Source organism: Oryx dammah, unplaced genomic scaffold (assembly GCF_014754425.2).
Source record: "Oryx dammah isolate SB20612 unplaced genomic scaffold, SCBI_Odam_1.1 HiC_scaffold_1, whole genome shotgun sequence".
In the NCBI taxonomy this organism is placed as follows: Eukaryota; Metazoa; Chordata; class Mammalia; order Artiodactyla; family Bovidae; genus Oryx; species Oryx dammah.
This window is the reverse complement of record NW_024070185.1, coordinates 26,274,020-26,300,871: the sequence shown is the minus strand read 5'-3', so window position 1 is coordinate 26,300,871 and position 26,852 is coordinate 26,274,020. Positions and strand designations below refer to the sequence as shown.

The window sequence follows — 26,852 nt, the reverse complement described above, 5'->3', positions numbered from 1 at the left end:
CTTGATGTTAGTGATTATAGTATCAGAAGTTGTGAGGGGGTGGTTGTAAGGGATGTTTCTTTTTTGCTCTGGTGGAACATAAAGAGGATGAGAAACTCTAGATATTGATTCAAAATATAATATTGATTTTATTATATTAATCAAGTTTACTTAAATAATATTAAATATATATTCAGGAGCTTTAAAGGTGACCACAAGAATAGGAATCAAGCACTTAATTTTCAAAAAATTAGAGGAAATTAAAAAAAATTTAAAATCTCCATCAGTTCAATACAAACCAGGAAGAAGAATGCGAGAAAGGGAGGAAGGAAAGATAAAATAAAGGAGAGGAACAGTTAATAAGAAGCATGGTAAATAAAAAGGATAGGATGATACAAACATACCAATAATCATAGTATATATAATGAAGTTGAAATGTATTTTTAAAAAAAGAAAAAACAAAGAGACTATGAGATTCTGGAAAAGATGCACCTAAAACATGATACCAAAAGCCAAAAAGATTTAAGAATAAAATTATGATATCCTGCAGATAGCTCGTGAGAATCAATTTTGCTTATCTCTTCCCAGCATCTCATTCATGTTGGTTGTTTGAAATCAATCATGTGCAAGTACATAACACCATAGAAATTGGCAAACATTACAAGTCATACCCATCCCCTGCAAGAGCTTGTTTACCAGTGTGCAACTGAATATATTCCAGCTAAATGCTAAAAAAAGAAGATACAGCAATATTATTTTGAGACAAATTAAGGAAAAAAATTAATAAGGGTAAAGCAAGCAATTTCATATTGATAAAAATGCATAATTTGCAAAGAAGATATAAAATTCATGAATTTTTATGTACCTGGCAACATTAAGCAAAATTTGGTGAAACTACAAATGGAAATCAAAGAATCCACAAAGGTATTTACTGTCTTCTAGTATATTATACTCAGAAATAAACAATCCAAATAAAGAAAATGTAAGCAAGGCTCCTTTCTTTTCAAACCCATGTGGAACATTCACAGAAATTACTTACATTTAAATCTACAAAGTTCAAGTTCAAAAAAGCAAAAATCATTTAGGCAATGTACCCTGAGTAGAGTATAATGTAACTATGATTTTAGCAAATAATCAGCCAAATGTTTCTGTCCACTTAGAAGTTCCAAACCCATCTATATGATTTTTGGGTTAAGGAGAAAATAAAAAGTGAGTTTATGAACTATTTCAAAGTGAACTATAATGAAATACCAAAACCTTCAAAATTCAGCCAAAATTTAACTTTCAACTCAAAATGCTAGGAGAAAAAAACAAAAAAAAAACTCAAAGTAAATTTTAAAATTGCTTTTATAAAAAAAAAATCCATAAACTGTAAAACAGCTCCTTTCCCAAGATAAACTGAACATGTACAACTGAACTGTGATTGTCAATGACATATTTATGGACCTAGGAAATTCAAGAGAATCCAATAATAAACTATTAAACAGATAATTCAGCAATAATTTCAGAACAAAGTCAGCATATAAAATAAAGTAGACTTTACAAGTAATAGTATATTTAAAGTACTATTTGTAAATTTGTATTTATAATGATAAAAAGAAAGTATTAAATACCCAGGAATAAACCTTCCAAGAAATGCAAGCAACCTATAAAGTGAGCTATAAAACACCGAATGACATAAAACAGAACTAAGTAAAAGGAGAGATATACTGTTTTTCTGAATGTGAAGAAACAATATTGTTAAATGTGAGAATTCATTCCATATTTCATCTATGTGCCAGTGCTGTCCAAGATACAAACTGGTTCCAGAAATATAACTGAAAGAAAGAGGATGAAGATGGCTGAAGAAGGAGAAGAATGGGAAGGAAAGAGGAAAAATTTTCCTAGCAAACGTTAAAACATGCTATAAAGCTGTATAAATAAAATGGCATGATTAAGTGCAGGAATAGATGCATAGAGCATTGGAACAGAAAGAGTTACAAAAACAAGCCCATCTAAGGGAATTTAGAGCATAAAGTTTGTATTTTTCATTTCAGACCGGTGTAAGGGAAAGTAGTCAATAATGGCCTTGGAAAAATCGCTTTCAATTTAGAAAACAATATAAGCTTAGCTATATACCTCAAACAACCCACAGGTATCTATTTTACATTGATATAAAATCCAAGAATAAAGAAGAAAATGGTAAAAAATACAAATTACCAATATCAGGAATAAAAGATGGGATATCACTACAGAAACATAAGTAACAAGGAAATTATATGAATGAGTTTATAACAATATAATTTGACAATTTAGGTGAAATGGATAACTTTTCAAAAAAGTACCTCTTACCTGTCATATAGTGGCTTCACACTCATATACCACTGGCATCACATTTTAGATAGCTTCAGGTTTTGGGGGGTAAAGCTGAGAGAGAGACAACTTGTAGAATGAACACAGCCCCAGAGCTTCCTTTATTCCTTAGCAAAGACTGAGTATAAATATTTGGTATTTACTGTGGCCAAGTTTACGGCAGAGAGGTCTGCCTGAGCCAGCAAGCTGAATGTGCGACCGAGTGCACTCCAAAAGAGAGAGAGGGCCCCATCCCCACCATGTCTGCACACTGGGGACCCAAGGTTGAGCATTGCCTACAAGAGTGTGGACATCACCCAAACCCTTTGCTCTTTCCTCTGATTGACTCAGTGTAGCTTCTAAACTGCCCTGAGTCCCTACTAAACTACCAAGAGAAATGGTCAGAACTGTTAGGAATTGACTTCTTTCATCACAAAAACTAACAGGAGATTGAATTGAAAATATGAGTAGCTCTTTATTAGTTAAAGAAATTGGATTTTTTAAAAAAATCCAAAGCCTTCACACACAAAAACACATGTACTATCTCCAGATCCAGAGGGTTTCACTGAGCAAACTTTCAGGAAAAATATACCACCATCTTACAGAAATTATTTCAGAAAATGGCAGAGAAGAAAATAAGTCCCAGTTCATTTTATGTGACCAGCACAACCTTAAAACCAAAACCTGACAAAACATTGTAAGAAAACAGAAGCACCAGTCAGTATTTCATCATGAACATCAATGTAAAAATTCTCAACTGCATATCAGTTAATCAAATCAAGCATTATATGAAAATAATTTACACCATGAATAAGTTTATATAATTCTAGGAAAGAAAGATTGATTCAACAATTCTAAAAAAAAGCAAAGTCAATATAATCAAATACTCCCTAAAAATCATTTGGCAAAATTCAATACATATTTATGATACCAAAAACAACTTGGAAGTATACAGCTATCAAAGCTCATTGAACTAAACACTTAAAATGTACACTATTTCATTCTAACTATACTTAAATTAAAAAAAAATATTGAGGAAAAAAGGATTTATGAAGCGAGTTACAGAGATTCAACATATGTATAATTGGAATCTTGAAAGAAGAAAAGGAATGATGGAAAAGAACAAATATTGAAGCTATAATCCAAAAACAATTTTCAGAAATAAAGACTTCCAAGGACATAACATGAACCCCAGAAAATCTGATGTCATGTCTAACATGTCTAACATGTCATACCCTGTGTATGTTCTGTGGCCTAGTAAAGTTTCTGGACTCAAAAAAATAATAGCCAAGAAAAATGTTCATGTCATATATAAGGGGGGAAAAATAAAGATGAGACAACTCTGAAAGGCTGTCTCAGCTCCGAGGCTCCGTAGGTATTGCTCCTAAGTACCCTCTCCCACATAAATCTCCATCTCAGAGTGTGTATGTTTTCAGGCCTTCCCACCCGTAACACACCACAAAGAAAAATCTGAATTAATGCTGAAAAGTAGAATTTCTTTATATATTCTACTTTCTGAAAAGTACAAATTTCTAGGAAAATTGTAATGTACCAAAAGTCCCTCTAGAACAGATGGAAAATTAAAAGAAATTGCCAAGAAAGTATCTTTCTGTACAATACATACTATGCCAAATTCAGGCGAGTGCTACAATGTCAGTAAAGAGCAGATAGATTCAATTTCATTAAAACTACTGAAGAACATAGAGAAAATACCTTCCAAATATTTTTGGAAGATTGCACAAAATTGAAACAAATCAGTCTCTTATTAATGTAGACATTCCAGATGAAATATCAGCAAATAGAGTTCAGCAGAACATCAAAAAATAATATATCACGCTAAGTGGAGTTTATTCCACAGATGCAAGGATAATTCAATACTAAGGAAATTATTAAGAATCCTATTAATAGATTTATGATGAAAAATCATATGATAGTTTATATGGGTGCTAAAATGGATTTAAGACAATCTGGTTCCCATTTTTGTAAGAAATTAAAATATGTAGATAGTTAATTGTGTAAAACTACATTATATATTTTATATTAATACTTATTTTTTGGTATATTAAAATACAGCTCTCAAATTAAAATCTGGCATAGTCTTAAGAGTTAGATTCCTACTGAAATCAGGAACAAGTCAATTGTGTCCATCAATATTACTATTTAATATTATTCAGAAATAACCTAATAATCCAATAAAAAAGAAAATGGAGGTATAAAAATTGGAAAATAGGGAATTCCCTGATGATGTAGTGGTTAGGACTCCATGCCGTCACTGCCAAGGGCCTGGGTTCAATCCCTGGTTGGAGAACTAAGAACCCACATTCCGTAAGCTGCAGAGCATGACCAAAGAAAAAAGGTTGGAAAATAGGAGATAAAATTATCAGTATTTGCAGATATGATTTAATTTCTGGAAGCTAAAGAGGAATCAGCTGCAAAACTTTTTTTTTTTTCAAAACTCTTATAATAAATAAGAAACTTCAGCAAATTTATATATTAACAATCTTTATGTCTACAAGCAACAATAGGTACTAGAATCAGCCCCTACAAAAAGTAAGAGGCCCAGGAATAAACAGATCTATAAAGAGAAAACCTTTAAATAATCCTCAGAAACACAGACTTAACTGGAAGGGACTACCATAGTCGTTGATTAGGAAGAATCAACATTCTAAAATGTGAACATGATTGAATAAAATTTAACGTGATTTAAATAAAATACCATTAAGAATGTTTAGACAAGCTCAATCTGAAGTTTATATGGAAAACCAAACAATCAAAAATTAACAAGAAAAATCTGAAAAGAAGGGTAATTGAAAGGATTGGATTACATTTATGACAAAGCCTCACTAATTAAAATATACTATAAAGCTTTACTAATAAGACAGATGGAACAGAATAGAAAGTTCAGAACCTGATCTAAACATGCATGAAATCAATGGGGAAAATACGGACTATTTACTAGGTGGTGGTGAGACAACTATGATTTTATATAATAATTTTCTAGAGGATTACAAATGGACAAACACAACTGCAAAATCTTACAAGTGGCAAAAAAAATCATGGTTTGAATAACACACACACATATATATACTTTTATATATATACATATATATATAAATTGTGGAGAATGCTTTTTAAAGTATCACACCAAATTCAAAAGTTATATCGGAATAGATTCATTTAGTGTGTTAAAAAATTTTTTTAATATTTTTCCTTTGCATAAAATACTATAATTACTATCAAAACAAAAAGTATGAAAAAAATTAGAAATCCTTGACATATAATTTCCCTAATAAATAATCCCTATAAATCACTAAGAAAAATAGATAAAAGACAAAAAAAATATTTGTTAAGGCTGATCCTCACTTTCATTTTTAATAAGAGAAATGAAACTTTAAAATACAGTGGTAAAAAAATTTAAAAACTACACTGAAAACCCGATTGGTGTTTTGTCAGTGGTATGGAGAAACAAGTACTTTCATATGTTCTTTGTGTAGGTGTAAATTGGTACAATCTTGGATAGAGGGAGAACTCCAAACAACAGCTTTCAAAATTACAATTAAACACACCCTTTGGTCCAGCAGATTCACTTCCAGGAATATATCCTAGGGATGCAAAATATATATACAAGCACCATTATTTACTGCAACAATGCTTAGGCTGGCAAAAGACTGAAATCTACCCAAACATCTAGCTAGTTGCTCTTAGCCCACAAAGCCAAGCGTCGGACTCCAGAGCTCTTTTCACCCAGAGTAAGAGCTGCCTTTTTTCTTATGCACACATAAGCATGTGTTCTCAGAGGGAGAAATTAAAGACTCTTGTGGATGTAAGCCTAGATTTTTATGATTTTTGTCAATACTTTATTGTCGTCTTGCCCACACATAATTTAATTGCACTTTTACTCAACTGTCCTTATTAAATCCTTTCAAAGATTTCTAGTTCAGTTTTAATAGAAACAACATTTTTCTGCCATTATATTTCATTAGTTTATGCAATAATTAAATCAATTATATACCTAACCTGTTACAACTGATATACACACTTAGGAATAAATACATCTGACAATTGGCATCAGCTGAACTGGTGGGAGAGTTGTGCTCTGGTGTGATACTAATTAACCTGCCTGCTCCAAGTATTCACCAAGACAGCAGTTGGCGAATCTGAAAGAGGGATTGGAACAGTTTGTTTAATCCAGCAAGTTGGTTAAGTGATCATTTAAGAGAGCTTTTATTGTGTCCTGACAAAAAGTAAAGAGCAATCCATTTTGCTCCAATATAAATAAAATCAGAATAATCCTAATAAAAAATGATTTGCTAGTATCTTCACATTTTTGTGTTATGACTGCTTTCTCTTCATTTATTACTTCCATATGAACCCATATTCTTTCCAATATGTTGCAGGCCTTGGTCAGAGAGTTACAAAATGATGTCCATTTGATTAGGCGACAAATCAGAGAGCTTAAAAAGATGCAGAAAAACAGGAATGCTTGTAAAACCTCAACCCATAAAGCCCAGACCTTGGCAGCTTCTATCCTGAACATTTCACGGTCAGACCTAGAGGAAATACTGGACACAGAAGATGAAGCGGTAAGATCACTTAAATATTTATTAATATAGGAGTTTTTATACTGATTGTTAAATATATTTTTTTATTTGTTCTATAGTTCTTAGAATTTCATCTTTAAGATAATATTCATGAAGGCAAGATTATTAATATACCAATGAAAGATACATCAAGAGTATTAACTAACTCAAAAAACCTTTAGAGAAATTTAACTGTGTAATATAGAAGTAAGCCAGTACATATAACCTTTAGAACTGCTTGCTTGTTATTCAGGTCAGTTATCTTTCCCTGTCTCTTCCATATTCTTTAGTTAATCATATATCTTATAAGCTATTACTTTTAATTAAGCCCATTGAAGAAGTTAGTTAGCTGGATCATGATTGATTTCAGGGGTTTTCCTCCTATATGAGATTTTTTAAAAGTAGTAAATATACTACTACTGGCTTTTCTAGCTAGATTTAACATTATTGTTGATCAAGTTAAAGAAAAAGGTATTTATTGCTTTAAAGTGGGTAAAATAATCCGGCCTGAGTGCATTTATATGCATATACCTTATAAGTCTGCAGTAGCATTTCTGTACCTTCTGAGGAGGGCACTGCATTTTTGATAGTTTATTACCTCATCAACAGCAGAACCTCATACACAGTCTTCTGTGAAACCTGTGGAAGATACTCAATCCTGTTCTACTGTTAAGTTTCTGAACTTTAATACATTAAATATTAGATTTTTTTATTGTTTAGAAAGAGTAAAGAGATGATGGCACTCATAGCTTCCCTATAAATATTTGCTCAGTGAATAAATAAAATGATCGACTTCAATGTTGGCACGAGAACATCCTTCAGCACCCCTCCCCTGTCAGCTTCTCAAAACATTTCTCAAATAGAGCAGATCTACAACTTGCAAAGGTTTTTAAACTGCCAAGAAGTCTTAGAAAGGAGGTCAAAGGAATCCTATAGAGATTATTTTCATCCTATGAGTGAGTAGGATAGTGAGCGATCAGTTTCCTCTTTTCAGCAGCTATGCCACAGTGTCTGTGAATTCTGAACTTTGAAGTCCAAGAGTGTTATGAAATACAATATCAAATATAAAACACACAGGAAATAACAGTATCTGTGGCAAGGCTGTTAACTATCTCTTAACTCGACATTTAAGTGAAACTTGATGGATAAAGAAGAAACCTAACAAAATATTAAGGTCTTCCACTGTTGCCTAAAAGTTTTAAAACAAGCAGACATAGCAAAATCCCTCATGTGTTTGTGTGTGTGTGTGTATGTGTGTGTGTGTTGCAGATACATATTCTGGAAGACAGGGCCTCTGCCTTTATGTAGTCTTAAAACATGCCCTTTCTTGGGCTTACAAGTTTAAAAAAAAAAAGCACTCCCTTTGATTAGAAAAATTAGAAAAAGTTGTCCCCATTGAGTATATGAATTAGTAAAGGATATCTCTTGTTAGTCCCGAAGTAGCTGGCACATTTCTGTGAAGAAATGACACCCTGGCCTCTGGGAGGATGCAGTATGGAGCCAGGGGTACACAGCACCAAAGCATCTGTACCAATCAACCTTAAATGGAAGTCCTCCTGGAAAAAACGCAGTTCCATGAGGGCTCATTGCACACACCTGGATATATTTACTAGATTTCATTATAGATCTGAGCTTGTTTGGACTGATGCCTGCATTTTTCAGAGGTCTAAAGAGTTGAGTGACTTACCCAAATAGAGCCCAAACTGCCTGAACTTTATGCGTTAAACTATATCCAAGCCTTGTAAATTCATGTAAAAAACTATGACAGCCTATGCAAAGTACCTTGCCTGATACCTGGCATACAGTAAATTTCAACAAATGTTAGTTTCCCAAACCCTTCTCTTTTTGAAAAGTACATTTTACATTTTTTTTTTTTTGCAAACTGAGTCATGATTTTAACTGAATAGTCAATTCAGTTGCACATGTGAATACATTATACTTTCAGAATATTTCTTCTTGACAGTTGAGGCATTGAAAATATTTAGTGATCTACAGTACTTTAAGTTGGAGTGTCCCTTGCCTATCAGTTAGCTATTGGACATTTTAAATAAGGAAGTATTTAAATACACCAGAACCTATGCCTGTCCTATTTTGTCTGTAATTGTAACAATTACTCCTTAGTTATCTACTGACAAGTCTGATTTTTGAGTATAAAGTTTTATATCATCTTATGAGGGTCACTTGTAAATGATTCTTTTCTAGAGCTCCATCTTCTTTTTCACTCTGTTTTAATAACTTTCACTTCCACTTCAGTCCATACCTTGAGCTCCACCATGAATACAGAAATAAAATATTCCTGAATTATGAAATACAGATATATAGCTTTATATTCCACATAAATGGATATATTGAGCATTGATTTGAATATTCTCCATTTTGAAAGGACAGGCTGCTCTTTGTTGAATCCAGTTCTATCAGTATTTCTGTATATAACAGTATGATCAAGTTCATATAAATGAAATTAACTACAGTGTTTTTATTTTTTCCTTTAGGAAATTGAAAGGACAAAGACCGATGCCGAAAATGACAAAGAATGGCTGTTGTACATTCGGAAACTTCTTGAAGGACAGGTATTTCACTTTTCTACTTCATTTATTAAAAGTTGCAGATAAAAATTCCAAGCTTATTTTTTTTACTAGATGCCTAAAATTTTGGAAACACTTACACATTACTTACTTCTGTTAGGTAAAGAAGTATTCCAATAGGCAGACAGCAAAGTTAACCCTCTATTTGTACTTTTGGACATAACAAATGAAGCAAATGCCTTGGGAAAGAGCCAACACAGGTCTTAGCAAATGCATTAATTAAATTATTGAGTCAACGTCTATGCTTGCTAGACTGAAAAGGATCCATTCTCTCAGCTCTCTTAGGAAAAGAGATTCTTTATTATGTGTCTTTAAAGTTAGTAGTTGATATGGACACCTGAGGAGTTCACGGGTTTCAGTGACCTTTTACTGTGGCCCTGTTTCCAGTCAATTCATGTTTTCCTCACAGCCAGACAGCTGTTTATTACTGTGTCTTCCCGCATTCTCTACAATATTTTCTACTGAGACCTCGAGCAGCTTGTTAGTGGGAAGTAAATATTGATTTGGCATCCTGTCAATGCAGAAAGAATGAAAAAATTTCCACCAGAGGCCCCTCAAACATTTTCCTATCGACATTTTCTGGGCTGAGTGGAAAGCTGCATAGAGGATGACAAGGCCAAGACGAGTGGAAATCCCTGAGGGGTCTATTGAGACTGCTGCTGTGACCTGTGTGATACTTTTTCTTCTCTTTCAAGTATTTTTTTAATACACATATAGTCTGCTGGGATGTGCCCCTCTTGTAAGTGATCAGGGCAGTTTATTGGCAGGTGAGAGCCCTGCTTTTCTAGTCATAGCTGGCTTTTGTTCTGATATCACTGACAGCGTGTAATGTATTCTACAACTTTTTCATTATGGTTCTTTTTGCTCAACCTAATTATTGTCGATTTCAAAAATAACTTGATTCAAAACAGCTAAAATGTATTTCTCAAAATATTAAAAAAAATTCTTGTTCTGTGAGTGCAGTATATAGGTTTTTGGAAAAGCAAGAATAAGTAAATAATATGTGAACTATTCATATTCTTAGTACCCATTTTATATATTTTTGAAACATTATCTGGAAATGCTATGACTATTACTATCTATAGTAACAGAAGGTGATGGGCACTTTTTTGCTTCAAGTTGTTTAAGTGCAGACATGCAGGTGCAGGGCAAGCCTTCTTGCTTTTGAGAAGAAAAGCCATTCCTCAGTCATGTTGCATTCCCAGCACCCAGCCCTGTACCTGGCACATCAAAGGAGTTCAGTAATGATTGATATGGGTTATTTTTTTTAACTAGAATGTTATAAAAATATACTTTTCATGGATTTTTAAACATTCAACATGTAAGTATGACCTTTTGATATAGAAGTATTATCATCAATTATGAACATAAAAGTCATAAATCCATATGTATAAATCTTTATTAAATGTTACTAAAGCTCTATTGACACCAGATCTGCACATGTAGATATACATATGTGCATTCTACATTATCTGGATGTATGCTTATTCTGTCCAGTTAGTGTAAAAAAATCCTGTTGAAAATGGCATTAGACTGCTTAATACTGCAGTTTGATATAATGCCTTTTTGTGCCACTGAGCCTGGACTCTGGAATATAATTGCCTGGCACTATTGATTTAATTGCCCCAGGTTTATTTGTGGACTCCTAATTATTGACTGGAGGTAAATTTAATGGAGCAGCCTCTATGAACACTGGGAAACTGCTGCTGTTGCTGTTATACATAATGAACTGCACCATGTGCCTTTAAAGCATTTGTCAAGCTAATTTTATTTCACTGTGACAGTATGATAACATTTAAAAAGTCAAAGACTTTTATTTTTATTACTGACATAGGTGGTTTTGCTGATGTCTTTGAATTCTGTAAGAAAAAAAAAGTAGGGACTTCATTGGTTGCACTTGAATGTCACTTTATAATTATGCCCAAGAAAAAATCTATAAAATAGAAAACATCTTTTTTTAAGCCTACTTTTTCTCTCTCAATTCTAGCAATTATATTTGTCCTGATTTTAGAAAAGGTTTTCTTTGTCCACTAGTTTTTGAGAGTCTAAGTTATGCTCAGAGGATTATGTGGGTAAAAGTGTAAATATGTTCATTCATTCATTTTGTTTAGTTTATGCCATATAGCTCCCTGTACCTGAGGTTATGTGATCTTGAAGCTGCGGGTTAATTGAGTGCGTTCCCTGAAAAATTCCAAATTAATTAAATATTGATATTTGATTATTAAAATACTTTGAAGATTAAATTATAAGAAAACTTCCCTTTTATGTCCTCCCTCTGTGTTGAGTGCTGTATATAATAGAATTCTGACATCGTAGGAGTGAATCTGGCCCTGAAGTTCTCTTTTCTTATTAGGATTAGGCAACAAAATTGTTCCCTGTTAAAACAACTTTTTCTGCATTCATTTGACTTAAATTTATATTGATAAAATAATTACTGCAAAATAAAAAGCTTTTCTACCATGTGACCATTTCTGTCCTTTATCAAGCCCATCTTTGCCTGAAATGTTCCCTTGATATCTCTAATTTTCTTGAAGAGATCTCTAGTCTTTCCCATTCTGTTGTTTTCCTCTATTTCTTTGCATTGATTGCTGAAGAAGGTTTTCTTATCTCTTCTTGCTATTCTTTGGAACTCTGCATTCAGATGCTTATATCTTTCCTTTTCTCCTTTGCTTTTCGCTTCTCTTCTTTTCACAGCTATTTGTAAGGCCTCCCCAGACAGCCATTTTGCTTTTATGCATTTCTTTTCCATGGGGATGGCCTTGATCTCTGTCTCCTGTACAATGTCACGAACCTCATTCCATAGTTCATCAGGCACTCTATCTATCAGATCTAGTCCCTTAAATCTATTTCTCACTTCCACTGTATAATCATAAGGAATTTGACTTAAGTCATACCTGAATGGCCTACTGGTTTTCCCTACTTTCTTCAATTTAAGTCTGAATTTGGCAATAAGGAGTTCATGATCTGAGCCAATCAGCTCCTGGTCTTGTTTTTGCTGACTGTATAGAGCTTCTCCATCTTTGGCTGCAAAGAATATAATCAATCTGATTTCAGTGTTGACCATCTGGTGATGTCCATGTGTAGAGTCTTCTCTTGTTGGAAGAGGGTGTTTGCTATGACCAATGTGTTCTCTTGGCAAAACTCTATTAGCCTTTGCTCTGTTTCATTCTGTATTCCAAGGCCAAATTTGCCTGTTACCCCAGGTGTTTCTTGACTTCCTACTTTTGCATTCCAGTCCCCTATAATGAAAAGGACATCTTTTTTGGGTGTTAGTTCTAAAAGGTCTTGTAGGTCTTCATGGAACCATTCAACTTCAGCTTCTTCAGCGTTACTGGTTGGGGCATAGACTTGGATTACTGTGATATTGAATGGTTTGCCTTGGAGACTAACAGAGATCATTCTGTTGTTTTTGAAATTACATCCAAGTACTGCATTTCAGACTCTTTTGTTGACCATGATGGCTACTCCATTTCTTCTAAGGGATTCCTGCCCACAGTAGTTGATATAATGGTTATCTGAGTTAAATTCACCATTCCAGTCCATTTTAGTTTGCTGATTCCTAGAATGTCGACGTTCACACTTGCCATCCCCTGTTTGACTACTTCCAATCTGCCTTGATTCACAGACCTAACATTCCAGGTTCCTATGCAATATTGCTCTCTAAAACATCAGACCTTGCTTCTATCACCAGTCACATCCACAACTGGGTATTGTTTTTGCTTTGGCTGCATCCCTTCATTCTTTCTGGAGTTATTTCTCCACTGATCTCCAGTAGCATATTGGGCACCTACTGACCTGGGGAGTTCCTCTTTCAGTATCCTATTATTTTGCCTTTTCATAAAGATGGGCTTGATAAAGGACAGAAATGGTATGGACCTAGCAGAAGCAGAAGATATTTAAGAAGAGGTGGCAAGAATACACAGAAGAACTGTCCAAAAATATCTTCACGATCAAGATAATCACAATGGTGTGATCACTCACCTAGAGCCAGACATCCTGGAATGTGAAGTCAAGTGGGCCTTAGAAACCATCACTATGAACAAAGCTAGTGGAGGTGATGGAATTCCAGTTGAGCTATTTAAAATCCTGAACGATGATGCTGTGAAAGTGCTGCACTCAATATGCCAGCAAATTTGGAAAACTCAGCAGTGGCCACAGGACTGGAAAAGGTCAGTTTTCATTCCAATTCCAAAGAAAGGCAATGTCAAAGAATGCTCAAACTACCACACAATTGCACTCATCTCACATGCTAGTAAAATAATGCTCAAAATTCTCCAAGCCAGGCTTCAACAGTACGTGAACCATGAACTTCCTGATGTTCAAGCTGGTTTTAGAAAAGGCAGGGGAACCAGGGATCAAATTGCCAACATTCGCTGGATCATGGAAAAAGCAAGAGAGTTCCAGAAAAACTTCTATTTCTGCTTTATTGACTATGCCAAAGTCTTTGACTGTGTGGATCACAATCAACTGTGGAAAATTCTTTAAGAGATGGGAATACCATACCACCTGACCTGCCTCTTGAGAAACCTATATGCAGGTCAGGAAGCAATAGTTACAACTGGACATGGAACAACAGACTAGTTCCAAATAGGAAAAGTAGTCCACCAAGGCTGTATATTGTTACCCTGCTTATTTAACTTACATGCAGAGTACATCATGAGAAACGCTGGGCTGGAAGAAACACAAGCTGGAATCAAGATTGCCGGGAGAAATATCAATAACCTCAGATATGCAGATGACACCACCTTTATGGCAAAAGTGAAGAGCAACTAAAAAGCCTCTTGATGAAAGTGAAAAAGGAGAGTGAAGAAGTTGGCTTAAAGCTCAACGTTCAGAAAACGAAGGTCATGGCATCTGGTCCCATCACTTCATGGGAAATAGATGGGGAAACAGTGGAAACAGTGTCAGACTTTATTTTGGGGGGCTCCAAAATCTTTGCAGATGGTGATTGCAGCCATGAAATTAAAAGACGCTTACTCCTTGGAAGGAAAGTTGTGACCAACCTAGATAGCATATTCAAAAGCAGAGATATTACTTTGCCAACAAATGTCCGTCTAGTCAAGGCTATGGTTTTTTCCTGTGGTCATGTATGGATGTGAGAGTTGGACTGTGAAGGAAGCTGAGCACTGAAGAATTGGTGCTTTTGAACTGTGGTGTTGGAGAAGACTCTTGAGAGTCCCTTGGACTGCAAGGAGATCCAGCCAGTCCATTCTAAAGGAGATCAGTCCTGGGTGTTTGGAAGGAGTGATGCTAAAGCTGAAACTCCAATACTTTGGCCACCTCATGCGAAGATTTGACTCATTGGAAGACTCTGATTCTGGGAGGGATTGGGGGCAGGAGGAGAAGGGGACGACAGAGGATGAGATGGCTGGATAGCATCACTGACTCAATGGACATGGATTTGAGTAAACTCCAGGAGCTGGTGATGAACAGGGAGGCCTGGTGTGCTGCAATTCATGGGGTCGCAAAGAGTCGGACACAAATGAGCGACTGAACTGAACTGAACTACCATGTGACAATATGTACCTGGACAAAAATGTAATACTTGCTGATACTGTTAGCCAGGAGTGAGTGAGAATTAAAAGGTCTAGAGCCTTAACTTATCTATATTTAACACAGAATGCAAATATATGTCCTCCCATCAAGTGGTCCTGATACAATTGGTAATTTTATCTTATCTGCACCTAACCTTTGTCCTCACCTATTTCTAGGAATAAGAGTTATTCTGGAAAAAAGTCATTCTTATATCTACTCTCATTTTCTATGACTCAGCTGCCTTTTAATTTCTTTGAAGAGTTTTACTTGTATTAATTCCTCTTCTGCATTACTACATCTTTTAAAACTTACAGTTAATGGCAGAGAAAAAAAAAAGCAAATTAATGATCATAATAGGGTGGAAAAACCTTCCAAAATTAGTTTTTTCTGTATTTTAGGAAGTGGGAGGAAAAAAAACAGGAACAGGGAAAGTTGGCTGAGACTAAAGTATGGAAACCTTTGAACAGGAAGGGGATGCAGTCAGAGTTGTGCATTAGAAAGCTGCAGAAGATCAATGTATAGGATGGTTTAGAGGGAGAAGAGACTAGGAGCAAGAAGGTACTCTAGACAAGGCCAGTAGGGGCTTGCATGTGTCCTCACCATAAAAATAGGAAGGACAAGGTAGATATGACCCATTTTGTAGTCCCTGAATCACATAGCAGAACTGAGATTAAATGAAGGGGTGAGAAAGCAGAAACCAAAGAGAGGTGAGTTTAACATGAGAGTTGGACTGTGAAGAAAGCTGAGCACCAAAGAATTGATGCTTTTGAACTGTGGTGTTGGTGTGGTGTGGTGTTCTCATCACCTTATATGATGAGAAAGAGGATGGTACCTTTAAGAGTTTTAGGGATCGAAAGAGGTAGATCAGATTTGGTAGAGAAGCTGTCAGTGTCTGAAGCTGTAAAAAATTTAGTAGGTAACATTTCAATAACAGCATTCAGGGACTTCGCAGTTCACCCAAGCCTTCTGTCTGGCATTTCTCAGTGAAATCTAACCATTTAAGAACACATTTCAAACTCTTACAACTCAACAAGAGAAAAGAAACAGACCTTCAGGACCATTCATAGCCATTTCTACAATAATATATACAGATAGCCATTAGGCACATATAAATATGCTCAGCATCATTAGCCTTTAGGGAAATGCAAACCAAAAACCAAAATGAGATACTACTTCATACCCAGGAGGATGGCTGTAATCAAAAAGGACAATAGCAGGCATTGGTGAGGATGTGGAGAAATTAGAACCCTTGTATATTGCTGGTAGGAATGTATAATGATGCCACCCCTGTCGAAAACAGTCTGCAGTTCCTCCAAAAGTTAAAAACTAGAGATTATGTGACCCAGCAGTTCCATCCCTAGGTATATATTCAAGATAAGTGAAGACGTATGTCATATAAAAATTTCTACATAAATGTTCGTATTGCTCAGTAGTTCATAATAGCTCAAAAGTAGAAGAATCCAGAGATCCGTCAAGACAGATGAATAAATAAAACATGTTATATGCATATGTGGAATATTATTCAGTCATGAAATGAAATGACATGATGATACATCATACAGCATGGAAGAACCTTGTACACCTTATGCTAAGTGAAAGAAGCCATACACAAAAGGCAACTCATTGTATGATTGCATTCATATGAAATGTTTGGACGAGGCAAATCAAGACAGAAAGTAGGTTAGTGGTTGCCAGAGGATGGGGGCAGAGGAGCAGTGACTGCTAATGGGTACAGGGTTTCTTTTGGGGTGATGAAAATGTTCTGGATTTAGATGAAAGTAATGGTTGTATAGCTGTGTTCAGTTCAGTTGCTCAGTCGTGTCTGACTCTTTGCGACCCCATGAACTGCAGCACGCCAGGCCTCCCTGTCTATCACCATCTCCCGGAGTTCACCCAGACTCACGTCCATCGAGTCCGTGATGCCATCCAGCCATCTCATCCTGGGTCATCCCCTTCTCCTCCTGCCCCCAATCTCTCACAGCTGTGTACAACCAATGAATTATACGCTTGAAAATGGAGAAATTTATGTTATGTGAATTATATCTCCATTTAAAAATGAATTCCTTAATATGAGATGTGAAAAAAGAATAAAAAGAATAACTTTAAAAGTAAATCCAATAAAGTTATGATATCACATATGCTGCATTATGCCCCCATTAGCAGAGACTGTGTTAAATGCATTTGAATTTGAATTTCTGTCCATTGGCCATAACTATGAATAAATGAGATAAATTTTTTAACTTCATATTTAATAGGTTTCCTTTCAGTTGGCACAGAAGGAACTGTATCTCTATCATATTCTAATTGATATTCAGTTCAGTTCAGTTCAGTCGCTCAGTCGTGTCCGACTCTTTGCGACCCTATGAATCGCAGCAGGCCAGGCCTCCCTGTCCATCACCATCTCCCGGAGTTCACCCAGACTCATGTCCATCGAGTCCGTGATGCCATCTAGCCATCTCATCCTCAGTCGTCCCCTTCTCCTCCTGCCCCCAATCCCTCCCAGCATCAGAGTCTTTTCCAATGAGTCAACTCTTCTCATGAGGTGGCCAAAGTACTGGAGTTTCAGCTTTAGCATCATTCCCTCCAAAGAAATCCCAGGGTTGATCTCCTTCAGAATGGACTGGTTGGATCTCCTTGCAGTCCAAGCGACGCTCAAGAGTCTTCTCCAACACCAAAGTTCAAAAGCATCAATTCTTCGGCACTCAGCCTTCTTCACAGTCCAACTCTCACATCCATACATGACCACTGGAAAAACCATAGCCTTGACTAGACGGACCTTAGTCGGCAAAGTAATGTCTCTGCTTTTGATTATGCTATCTAGGTTAATCATAACTTTTCTTCCAAGGACTAAGCGTCTTTTAATTTCATGGCTGCAGTCACCATCTGCAGTGATTCTGGAGCCCAAAAAACTAAAGTCTGACACTGTTTCCACTGTTTCCCCATCTATTTTCCATGAAGTGATGGGACCGGATGCCATGATCTTCGTTTTCTGAATGTTGAGCTTTAAGCCAACTTCTTCACTCTCCTCTTTACTTTCATCAAGAGGCTTTTTAGTTCCTCTTCACTTTCTGCCATAAAGGTGGTGTCATCTGCATATCTGAGGTTATTGATATTTCTCCCAGCAATCTTGATTCCAGCTTATGCTTCTTCCAGCCCAGCGTTTCTCATGATGTACTCTGCATATAAGTTAAATAAGCAGGGTGACAATATACGGCCTTGACGTACTCCTTTTTCTATTTGGAACCAGTCTGTTGTTCCATGTCCAGTTGTAACTGTTGCTTCCTGACCTGCATATAGGTTTCTCAAGAGGCAGGTCAGGTGGTCTGGTATTCCTATCTCTTGAAGAATTTTCCACAGTTTATTGTGATCCACACAGTCAAACGCTTTGGCATAGTCAATAAAGCAGAAATGGATGTTTTTCTGGAACTCTCTTGCTTTTTCCATGATCCAGCAGATGTTGGCAATTTGATCTCTGGTTCCTCTGCCTTTTCTAAAACCAGCTTGAACGTCAGGGAGTTCATGGTTCACGTATTGCTGAAGCCTGGCTTGGAGAATTTTGAGCATTACTTTACTAGCACGTGAGATGAGTGCAATTGTGCGGTAGTTTGAGCATTCTTTGACATTGCCTTTCTTTGGAATTGGAATGAAAACTGACCTTTTCCAGTCCTGTGGCCACTGCTGAGTCTTCCAAATTTGCTGGCATATTGAGTGCAGCACTTTCACAGCATCATCTTTCAGGATTTGAAATAGCTCCACTGGAATTCTATCACCTCCACTAGCTTTGTTTGTAGTGATGCTTTCTAAGGCCCACTTGACTTCACATTCCAAGATGTCTGGTTCTAGATTAGTGATCACATCATCAAACAGATAGGAGTCAGTTATTTACATTTGCCCTCTAAGAGACATTGTTTAATTGTTCTGTCCATTCTGATCCTCAAAATTGAAATTATAGGAAAGGTCATTTAGTTTTGTTTTCAGGCCTTAATAATACCTGAAACCGTCTTATGTACTTATGGGTTTATAAGGCCATGGAAAGAATTAGTGGAGATAAAGTTGAACCCAAGCTATGGAAGGCATTTTAAAAACATGTTGCCAAGTGTCTACTGCATGAAAGGTAATTCATGCAGTAGTGTCTACCACATTTCAGGTTTGGAGATATAGCAATGAACAAGAGAAAAAAATCACTGTCCTCATGGAGCTTATATTTCTGGTGATGGAGAACAATAAACAGATAAAATATAAAAAGTATGAAAGTTTTTCAACAAAGTTGAACAGAATTATGGGTATGTATAATAAAATATGTATACTTATATAAAGCAAGTAATATACAGTTACAACTGCAATGTGCTTCTTTACTAGGATTTATATTTCAAAAACCCTTATCCAGGAATGGCTAGAAAATGTGTCTTGATTTTGTTTTCCAGATTTCATTCAGGCAGTTTTCATCTACTTTGTGTAGATCATTTTCTTGTATGGGAGCCATATCAAAAATCCTGCCTTCGGTTGTTGATAACTTAAAGTACAGACTTTGATCAGTGGTTTTTCTTTGCCTTTAAATATCCCTGTTCCTACTAGGTTGCTTCAGATCTTACAAATGCTGAAATTTAAAATGGCTCTTTCCTCTGTTCCCTTTCTGCAAAATATGCTTACCTTCTATAGATGCTTTGTGATACAGCAGTGGGAAGGTTTTTATAAATCTCCCTGGCTTTGGTAAATAGAGTAACTTCCAACCTGAAGGTTACCAGAAAGTTTCTCTTTACAACAAATGTCCTGAAGACCTTTACTCTGTTGCATTCAGTGTTGCACTTACAACATACTTAAAACATGCCACATACATGTGAACTCCCATGGTCACTCTCTCCACACACATAAACACACACAGCCACCCACACACACTCACTCTGCACATCCAGCTGAAGTTGCAAGAGTTAAAAATTCTCCATTCAGAGCCTTACTGGGATTTTTTTTTTTAATTTAACCATCTCAAGCCTACTTTCATGATACCAGGGAAAAGACATATGTCATTAAAGGTAAAAGGTAAATTTTATGTTTCGCGTATTTTACCACTGTAAAAAAATGGAGGGAGGGGAATGAAGAGAAAGCAAGTTATAGCTTTTACCAAAGTTTAAGAAGAGCAGACACATACTTCAATATTCAGTGACACTCTAAGATAGATAGATAAGTATGTAGATAGATAGATATGTGCCAGAAATATAAGCAATATTTAGGAAACTTAGCTTATAATTAAGTGCCAGTTTTAAACTATAAATAAATCATTGTTTCTCATACCATGCTTGGTTATTTTATGAAGTTCAATCTTTTAATTACAAGATAGCTGAATAAGCATACAAATATTTATTTATACCAAATTTTGCACCTTTAATTTTATAATTATCAAACTATATTAGTCTCTTTTACTAAACTCGCAAAATCTCATTGAATCATATCTTTGTTAAAAGTAGGTATAATAAATAACATGTAATATCTGTACTTTGAGTATGACTCAGCTGGATTAAAGTCAATTTTTATTTTGAAAACAATATCATTTAGTAATAGTTTTCAAATCGAAAACAAGAATTAAATTGGTAAAAAAAAAAAGAAAGAAAAAATTGTTAATCTTTCCCTTTAGATTTAAAAAGATACCCTTATTTCAGTCTTTTTCTTTCAACACAAAAATGTTCAATTTTATACTATTGAGAGCACATTCCCAGTTCATGCTGACGCTGTAAACGATCTGTATGTTTCACAGTTATAGATTTGAGGCTTTGTTATTCTTCCAATGTAGTTCTCCAGCATCTGCAAGCATCAGTCATATCTTCCCTTTATACAGAAATGCCTCTAAATGAAGTCATAATTTGTAAGTGTGAGTGATGAAGTTCTATCACTGGCATACATCTGTGGTCATTTACATGTAAGAGAAGCCTAAAGTCTCTGTGAAGTTAGGGGAAGTGTTTCCCATAAGAGAAGTCACCTTTTTCAACAAGGACAGCCAGAACAACCAGAAAGACCCCCTTCAAGACTATGGTATAGACTTCCCTGGTGGTCCAGTGCTTAAGAATATGCCTGCCAATGCAGGGGACACAGGTTCAATCTTCGATCCAGGAAGATTCCACTTACCATGGGAGGCAACTAAACCCATGTGGCTCGACTACTGAGTCCTCACATCCTAGATCCTGTGCTCCACAACAAGAGAAGCCATCTCAATGAGAAACCCAGGCAACACAACTAGAGAGTCACCTCCACTCTCTGCAACTAGGGAAAGCCCACATGCAGCAAAGAAAAACCAGCACAGTCAAAAATAAATAAATGCATACATTAATTAATCTTTAAAAAAAGATTACAGTATAGACCAAGTAAAACTCACGGTTGTTTGAATGTCCTAATTAAATTTCCATTCCGAGAAATCTTATGGAGTATCAGCTCTTCCCCTGTCCATCTTTCTCCTTATGCTGAAGAGTTCAAGCCTGTGTAACTGCAGTAACATAACTAAGACAGTCATTTCTATATTTATGCAGAAGAGATAAGGAAATTATGCAGAAAGCCCAGCCGACTTTCTGGACTTGGTAGGCCCCAGCATATTCCATCTGAGATGAAACCCAAGACAGCATATTTTGCAGGTTTGTTGTTTCGCCTATACGTATGATGGAGCAAAGGAGGAAAGAGCTTTGCTGTTGGCCAGTCAGGTTGCCACTTCAACCCAAGTCCAAAATCCTGTCAGTAAAAGAGTTGTGCTTTCTTTTTGTATCTGAGGGAGAAAAGAACAGACTCTTACACTGCCTGTATGAAATAAACCTGCGCTTAATCTCCAACAACTCTGTGAGATATTATGAACTTTTCTCTATTATATAAAGAGAAATTATTATCTAAAGGTTTTTTTCTGACCTATTTGTAGAGAAAAATAGAAGAACCTACAAGGGGAGATGGATGTACACAAATAGGGCATCTTGTTTAAAGGACAGGCCGCTTTTTGAACTTCATCAAGAGTTAGCCTCTATACAAAGCTTAGGAGACACAATTCAAACAGTTGTGTTTAACTGTGGGGCTTTTCGTTTTATTGGGAGCCAAAGGAAGAGAATATAAGAGTTATTAGCAATAAATTAGTCAATGGACCTCTTGTTCCACCTTGGAGGCTTCCTGGAAGAGAGACTCTTAGACTATTTTTAGAGGGAAGCCAAATGTTCAAGTACATGACATGTTGAAAATTGTTCTGATTGCAAGATAATAAAAAGTAGGCCGAGTTTTTAACTTGAAAATGAAATGTGCAGATGAGATAATTAATGTCAGTACATTGTGGCCTGGTAAAAGTGCTGTGACATCATCATATAGGAAATCGTAGAACCAGCATGTTTCCTAGAGTGTGTTCCATGGACCACAGTGCCACATGATAAGTAGACTATGAGAAAAGTGTGGGCCCCTGAATTTAGAAACAGGGTATTACATTGCCCTCTGCAAGAAACACAGTGCATTAGCATATTAAAGTCTCTAAGAGATCCTGAAATAAAATAACATTTAAACTTCGGTTTGTTTCCCACACTTACTTGATCGGAGAACTCTTTTTTCTTAGAACAACTTTTACTTTTTAGAACAACTTTTTAAAATACTCATTTCTGCTTTTGCTCTACCAGGAATAGATGGGAGGGTATTCTCATCTTGTTTGTTTCCTTTTTTTTGGATTGCATATAGTACTGAGGGCCATAGTCAAAATAAAACAAAGTTACCCGGTGGTTTTGCCTTTGTGTGTGTATGTGTGTGTGTGTGTCTGTGTGTATTTCTTTAACATCTAATATTAATGCCCTGAGAATTTAAATTCTCTCATTTATAAAACTGGCAAATATGTATAACTTTTCTGCATCCCAGAAAGGCAGTTTTCTCAAAGTAAGGATTTGCTGTATCATTATCTTCCAGAAGGAAATCTAATGTATTCTTGTTCCTTGATTCTATGATGCATTTCCCCACATTTTCACATTTCTGAAATTAAAACACATATGCAATTTGTGTATATTTAATGTGGTAGCTTCCTTTTTTCCAGAAAAAGCTGTTTTTAAGTCAATGTGGGTATCATATTCACCTGTATCTTAAAAAGTGAAGAAATATGGTATTTTTGTATCTTATACTTTATTTAGTGTTATATTTTAAGTAAGACAAATGTGTGAAGCTCCTGACATAGACTATAGATAGAGTCTCTCCTGACAGAGACTCAAGAGTATTTTAAGGAGAAGGCAATTTATTATCAAGGTAAGACGGAAGTTAAACTGGAAAGCTGCTTAGGATCTGAGGCAATTCTATGGACCAGCTTTGGTCTCTGTGTTTTCTTCATGGCTTACACAACCTGCGCCATTTCGGCCTGTTGTTTCACCACCACTGGCCAGTCTTTTCTCTGTTTTTCCCAGTTTGAATTCAGAAAATTACCATTATGCTGGGGTTAGCTAATTATAACCACTGTGGCTGAGCACAGCTGATGTAAGCACAACTTACACGCACAGCACCGGGCTGATTTTGTTTGGGTGCTGATCAGTGATGCTGTCAGTGGTTGTCCTAGCACAAAGAATGGCCTGACTGTACACCTCTGTAGGGAAGGGGTACTGGGCTTAAGTGTCCTTATTCTATTCAGGGAGACAAAAGTAGTCTTCCCTGGTTAATCAAAAGGACAATTCCAAAAAATGAATTAATGGGTTTCTTGATTGTTACAAATCTCTTACATGAAACTAGATAGCTGGGAAGCAGGATAAAAGGAAGTCAGTATGGCTTTGGGTGGCAACTGGGGAACATTTCAGATTTTCCTTTACTTGTCACCTATAAGTGTATTGTTATGAGTTCTACAGGCAACTCAATAAAGCCCAGGAACAATAAAACTTTACCAGAAATGTTATATAAATTATTAAACTTTAAAATGTACTCTACGTTTCATAAACTCAGCAGTTTGTAACATGTGTATTACACTTTGATATGCCAAATAAACTTTTCTATAACAACTTAATCAATGTATATACTTTTGCCATTTTTTTCCCTCTGAAATTTCACCCTACAATCCTCAAGACTTTCAGCTGTAACGCAGGCAAGTATATTGATAGTTCGTGCTCCCTCTCTTATGAGTGATGAACACATAGTGCTACTTCTGTGGGCCTGTGGGCCCTAGAGAGGGCTGTAGCCTGCTATTGATCAACTGATTGAAGATAAATGGCTCAGCTGCTTGTATTGCAGATTACAACATTAACACGGTCAGTAAACCATGGATTGTTCAATATGGCGTTTATCTTTCTTCATTTTACTTCTGCTCCTGTATCATTTTTATTATAAAAGACAAAATTACCCATACTAACCAGCAAGATCAGTTGAAAAGAGACCCAGTAGGGTACCATTATGGGTGCAGAGTTGCAGATAGCTCAGTTCAAATGGTTTAATGATATTTAGTATATGTTTCTGAACTGAAGAAAATACAGAGTTTTGATCGTCTTTTTTTTTTTTTTTTTCTGTGTTTCTTTTACAGCTTCCTTTTGCCACATATTTACTAGAAGCAATACTGGAAAAAATAAATGAAAAAAAGAGACTAGTTGAAGAATATTTTACAGTTATGAAAGATACTAGATGATATTATGATTGAGAACTTTTTTTCAGATCTGAAAACTTTATGTGGTGATCAGAAAACATGCACTGCAGTTCTGATACAGTATCTGCTCCAGCTATCAATAGTCAGGGTCAATACCAAAATAAGAAGTCTCTGGAACCAATTAATTGCTGAACAAGTGAAACTAATTAAGTGCATAGCCATTTAAAAGGAAATAGTGTAGCATTTGATTGTTGAATACAAATATTGCCACAAATCAATGCAAACTTGAAAATGGTTTTCCTTCCAGTACATTACAAGAAATTAGAACAAGCTTGGCATGCACAAATTATCAAAGGAAAAAAGTTTAAACTGAAGACTTAATGTTCTGAGTTTTGTAAGAAACCATACTTTTTACATAAAGCTGCTATAAATGGCTCTAAATCACCTGATAAGCAACACATTTGTATTGAAAGCAAATATAAAGCAAAGCATTACAGCTTAAGAGTGAGCATTTAATGAAATGAATGGTACAGTCCAATTGTATCTGTTTTCAGTCTACTGGATTATATAGGAGATACTGTATTTTCCTAGAACAATTCAGCAAAAATAAAAACATCTTCTCCTTCACGCTCTCTGTTTTTTTTTAAATTCACAATATTTTGTGTGGTCATATAAATTAGCAAGGGCTACAAACCGAGTGTATTAATTAGACTAGTCCTTGCAAGTCTGCTAATTAAATTCTTAACAATGGCCATCCTTATTGAGACTCTCAAACATTCCCTGGTCATTTCCCCTCTTTCCTATGTTCCTGCCACACCTAACTTTTTGCTTCCTCCAATTCACCAAGCCTGCATGCCTGCAGCTGTTGCCTTTGTATTCTCTCTCTCCAATACTCTGTACTTAACTTTCCCATGACTGGCTCCCGCATATCATTCAGGTTTGCATTTACAAATTTCCTTACGCATCCCCTAGCCATCTCACTACTTAATTTCCTTTATAACACAAAAGTATCTTTTACCTCTTCACTTATGTCCTTGCTGCTTTGAAATATATAGGTCCATGAGTTTAAGGCAGAGTTGGCAAATTATGGCTCACAGACCAAATCTGGCCTACTACCTGTTTTTGCTTAGCCTACAGTAAGTTAAGAATGATTTTTAAGTTATTATTAAATGTTTTTAAAAAATCAAAAGGAGAACTATATAGCATGTGAAAGTTATATGAAACTGAAATTTTAATGTCCATCAATAAAGTTTAATTGGAACACAGATGCGCATTCATTTCTGTATTATTTATGGCTGCCTTAGCACTACAGTAGTTCAGGTGAGTAGTTGCAGCAGAGACGATGTAGTGTGCTCACCACTTTGCAGGACTGGTAGGCACACTGTGAGTCACAGTGATACAGTTACAACGTGACAGCATTTTGAGTACCATAAATACTGCCATAACTGTAATTTTTCTAATGCCAGTGGAGGCCCACCGTGTAAAAACAAGAAGAGGAAATGACTGTCAGCTGTCTCATTTTTAAGGTAAAGTGTATTACGTTGCTATTCAGTGGCAAAGCATTACCTTTATTATATGACACTATACCTATGCTGTGCTTCCCAGGTGGTAAAGAAACCACCTGCCAATGCAGGAGACATGAGACACAGGTTTGATCCCTGGGTCGGGAAGACTCCCCAGAGGAGGGCATGACAACCCATCCAGTATTCTTGCCTGGAGAATCCCATGAATTTGTTACTTTTTATGGCAAAAGGTACTTGTCAATGTAATTGCAGATTTTGAGTGGAGAGAGAATCCTGATTTATTTAATGGCTTCTAAAGAGTCAAGATAGACAGCAATGTTACTGCAGAGGCAGAGGGATGGAGAAGTTTGAAGATGCTACCCCCATAGCTATACATATGGAGGAAGAGGGCCGTGAACCAAAAAATGTAGGCAGCTCCTGGAGACTGGAAGAGGGAAGGGAAGAGATTGTATCCTAGGGCCTCTAGGAAGAAACAGCACTGTCGACACCTTGACTTTAGGCTAGTGAAACCAATTTTGCATACCCCGAGTTGTAGGAAATTAAATTTTTGCTGTTTTAAGCCACTAGGTTTGTAGTAACTTGTAACTGCAGCAATAGAAAACTAATATAAATTTGCTTAAATTCTATTTAGAATTTTTCATGAAGGATATTGGTCAGAAGATGCAAGATCTAGATGTTCAATATTCAAAAATCAGTCAGTACATGCTGTTATTTTAATAGACTAAAGAACTATCAGGTGACCATGAAACTTTTGGGAAAGCAATTGAAAATT

At 35.9% G+C, this 26,852-nt stretch overlaps 1 protein-coding gene across 3 annotated transcripts in view; it reads left to right on the top strand.

Moving 5' to 3' along the window:
* The window catches only part of CNTLN (centlein), a 360,480-nt gene extending 334,658 nt beyond the window's left edge, over positions 1–25,822 (top strand). For 2 of the 3 annotated variants that reach the window (XM_040238523.1, XM_040238506.1), the window contains 3 exons: positions 6,708–6,893; positions 9,383–9,460; positions 24,498–25,822. In XM_040238523.1, the coding sequence (XP_040094457.1) occupies positions 6,708–6,893; positions 9,383–9,460; positions 24,498–24,599 (366 nt within the window). In that variant the 3' untranslated portion in view covers positions 24,600–25,822. Of the gene's footprint in view, positions 1–2,274; positions 4,508–6,707; positions 6,894–9,382; positions 9,461–24,497 lie in introns of those variants that run through there. The other variant, XM_040238514.1, reaches the window with a different exon arrangement.
* Positions 25,823–26,852: the final 1,030 nt, after the last annotated feature.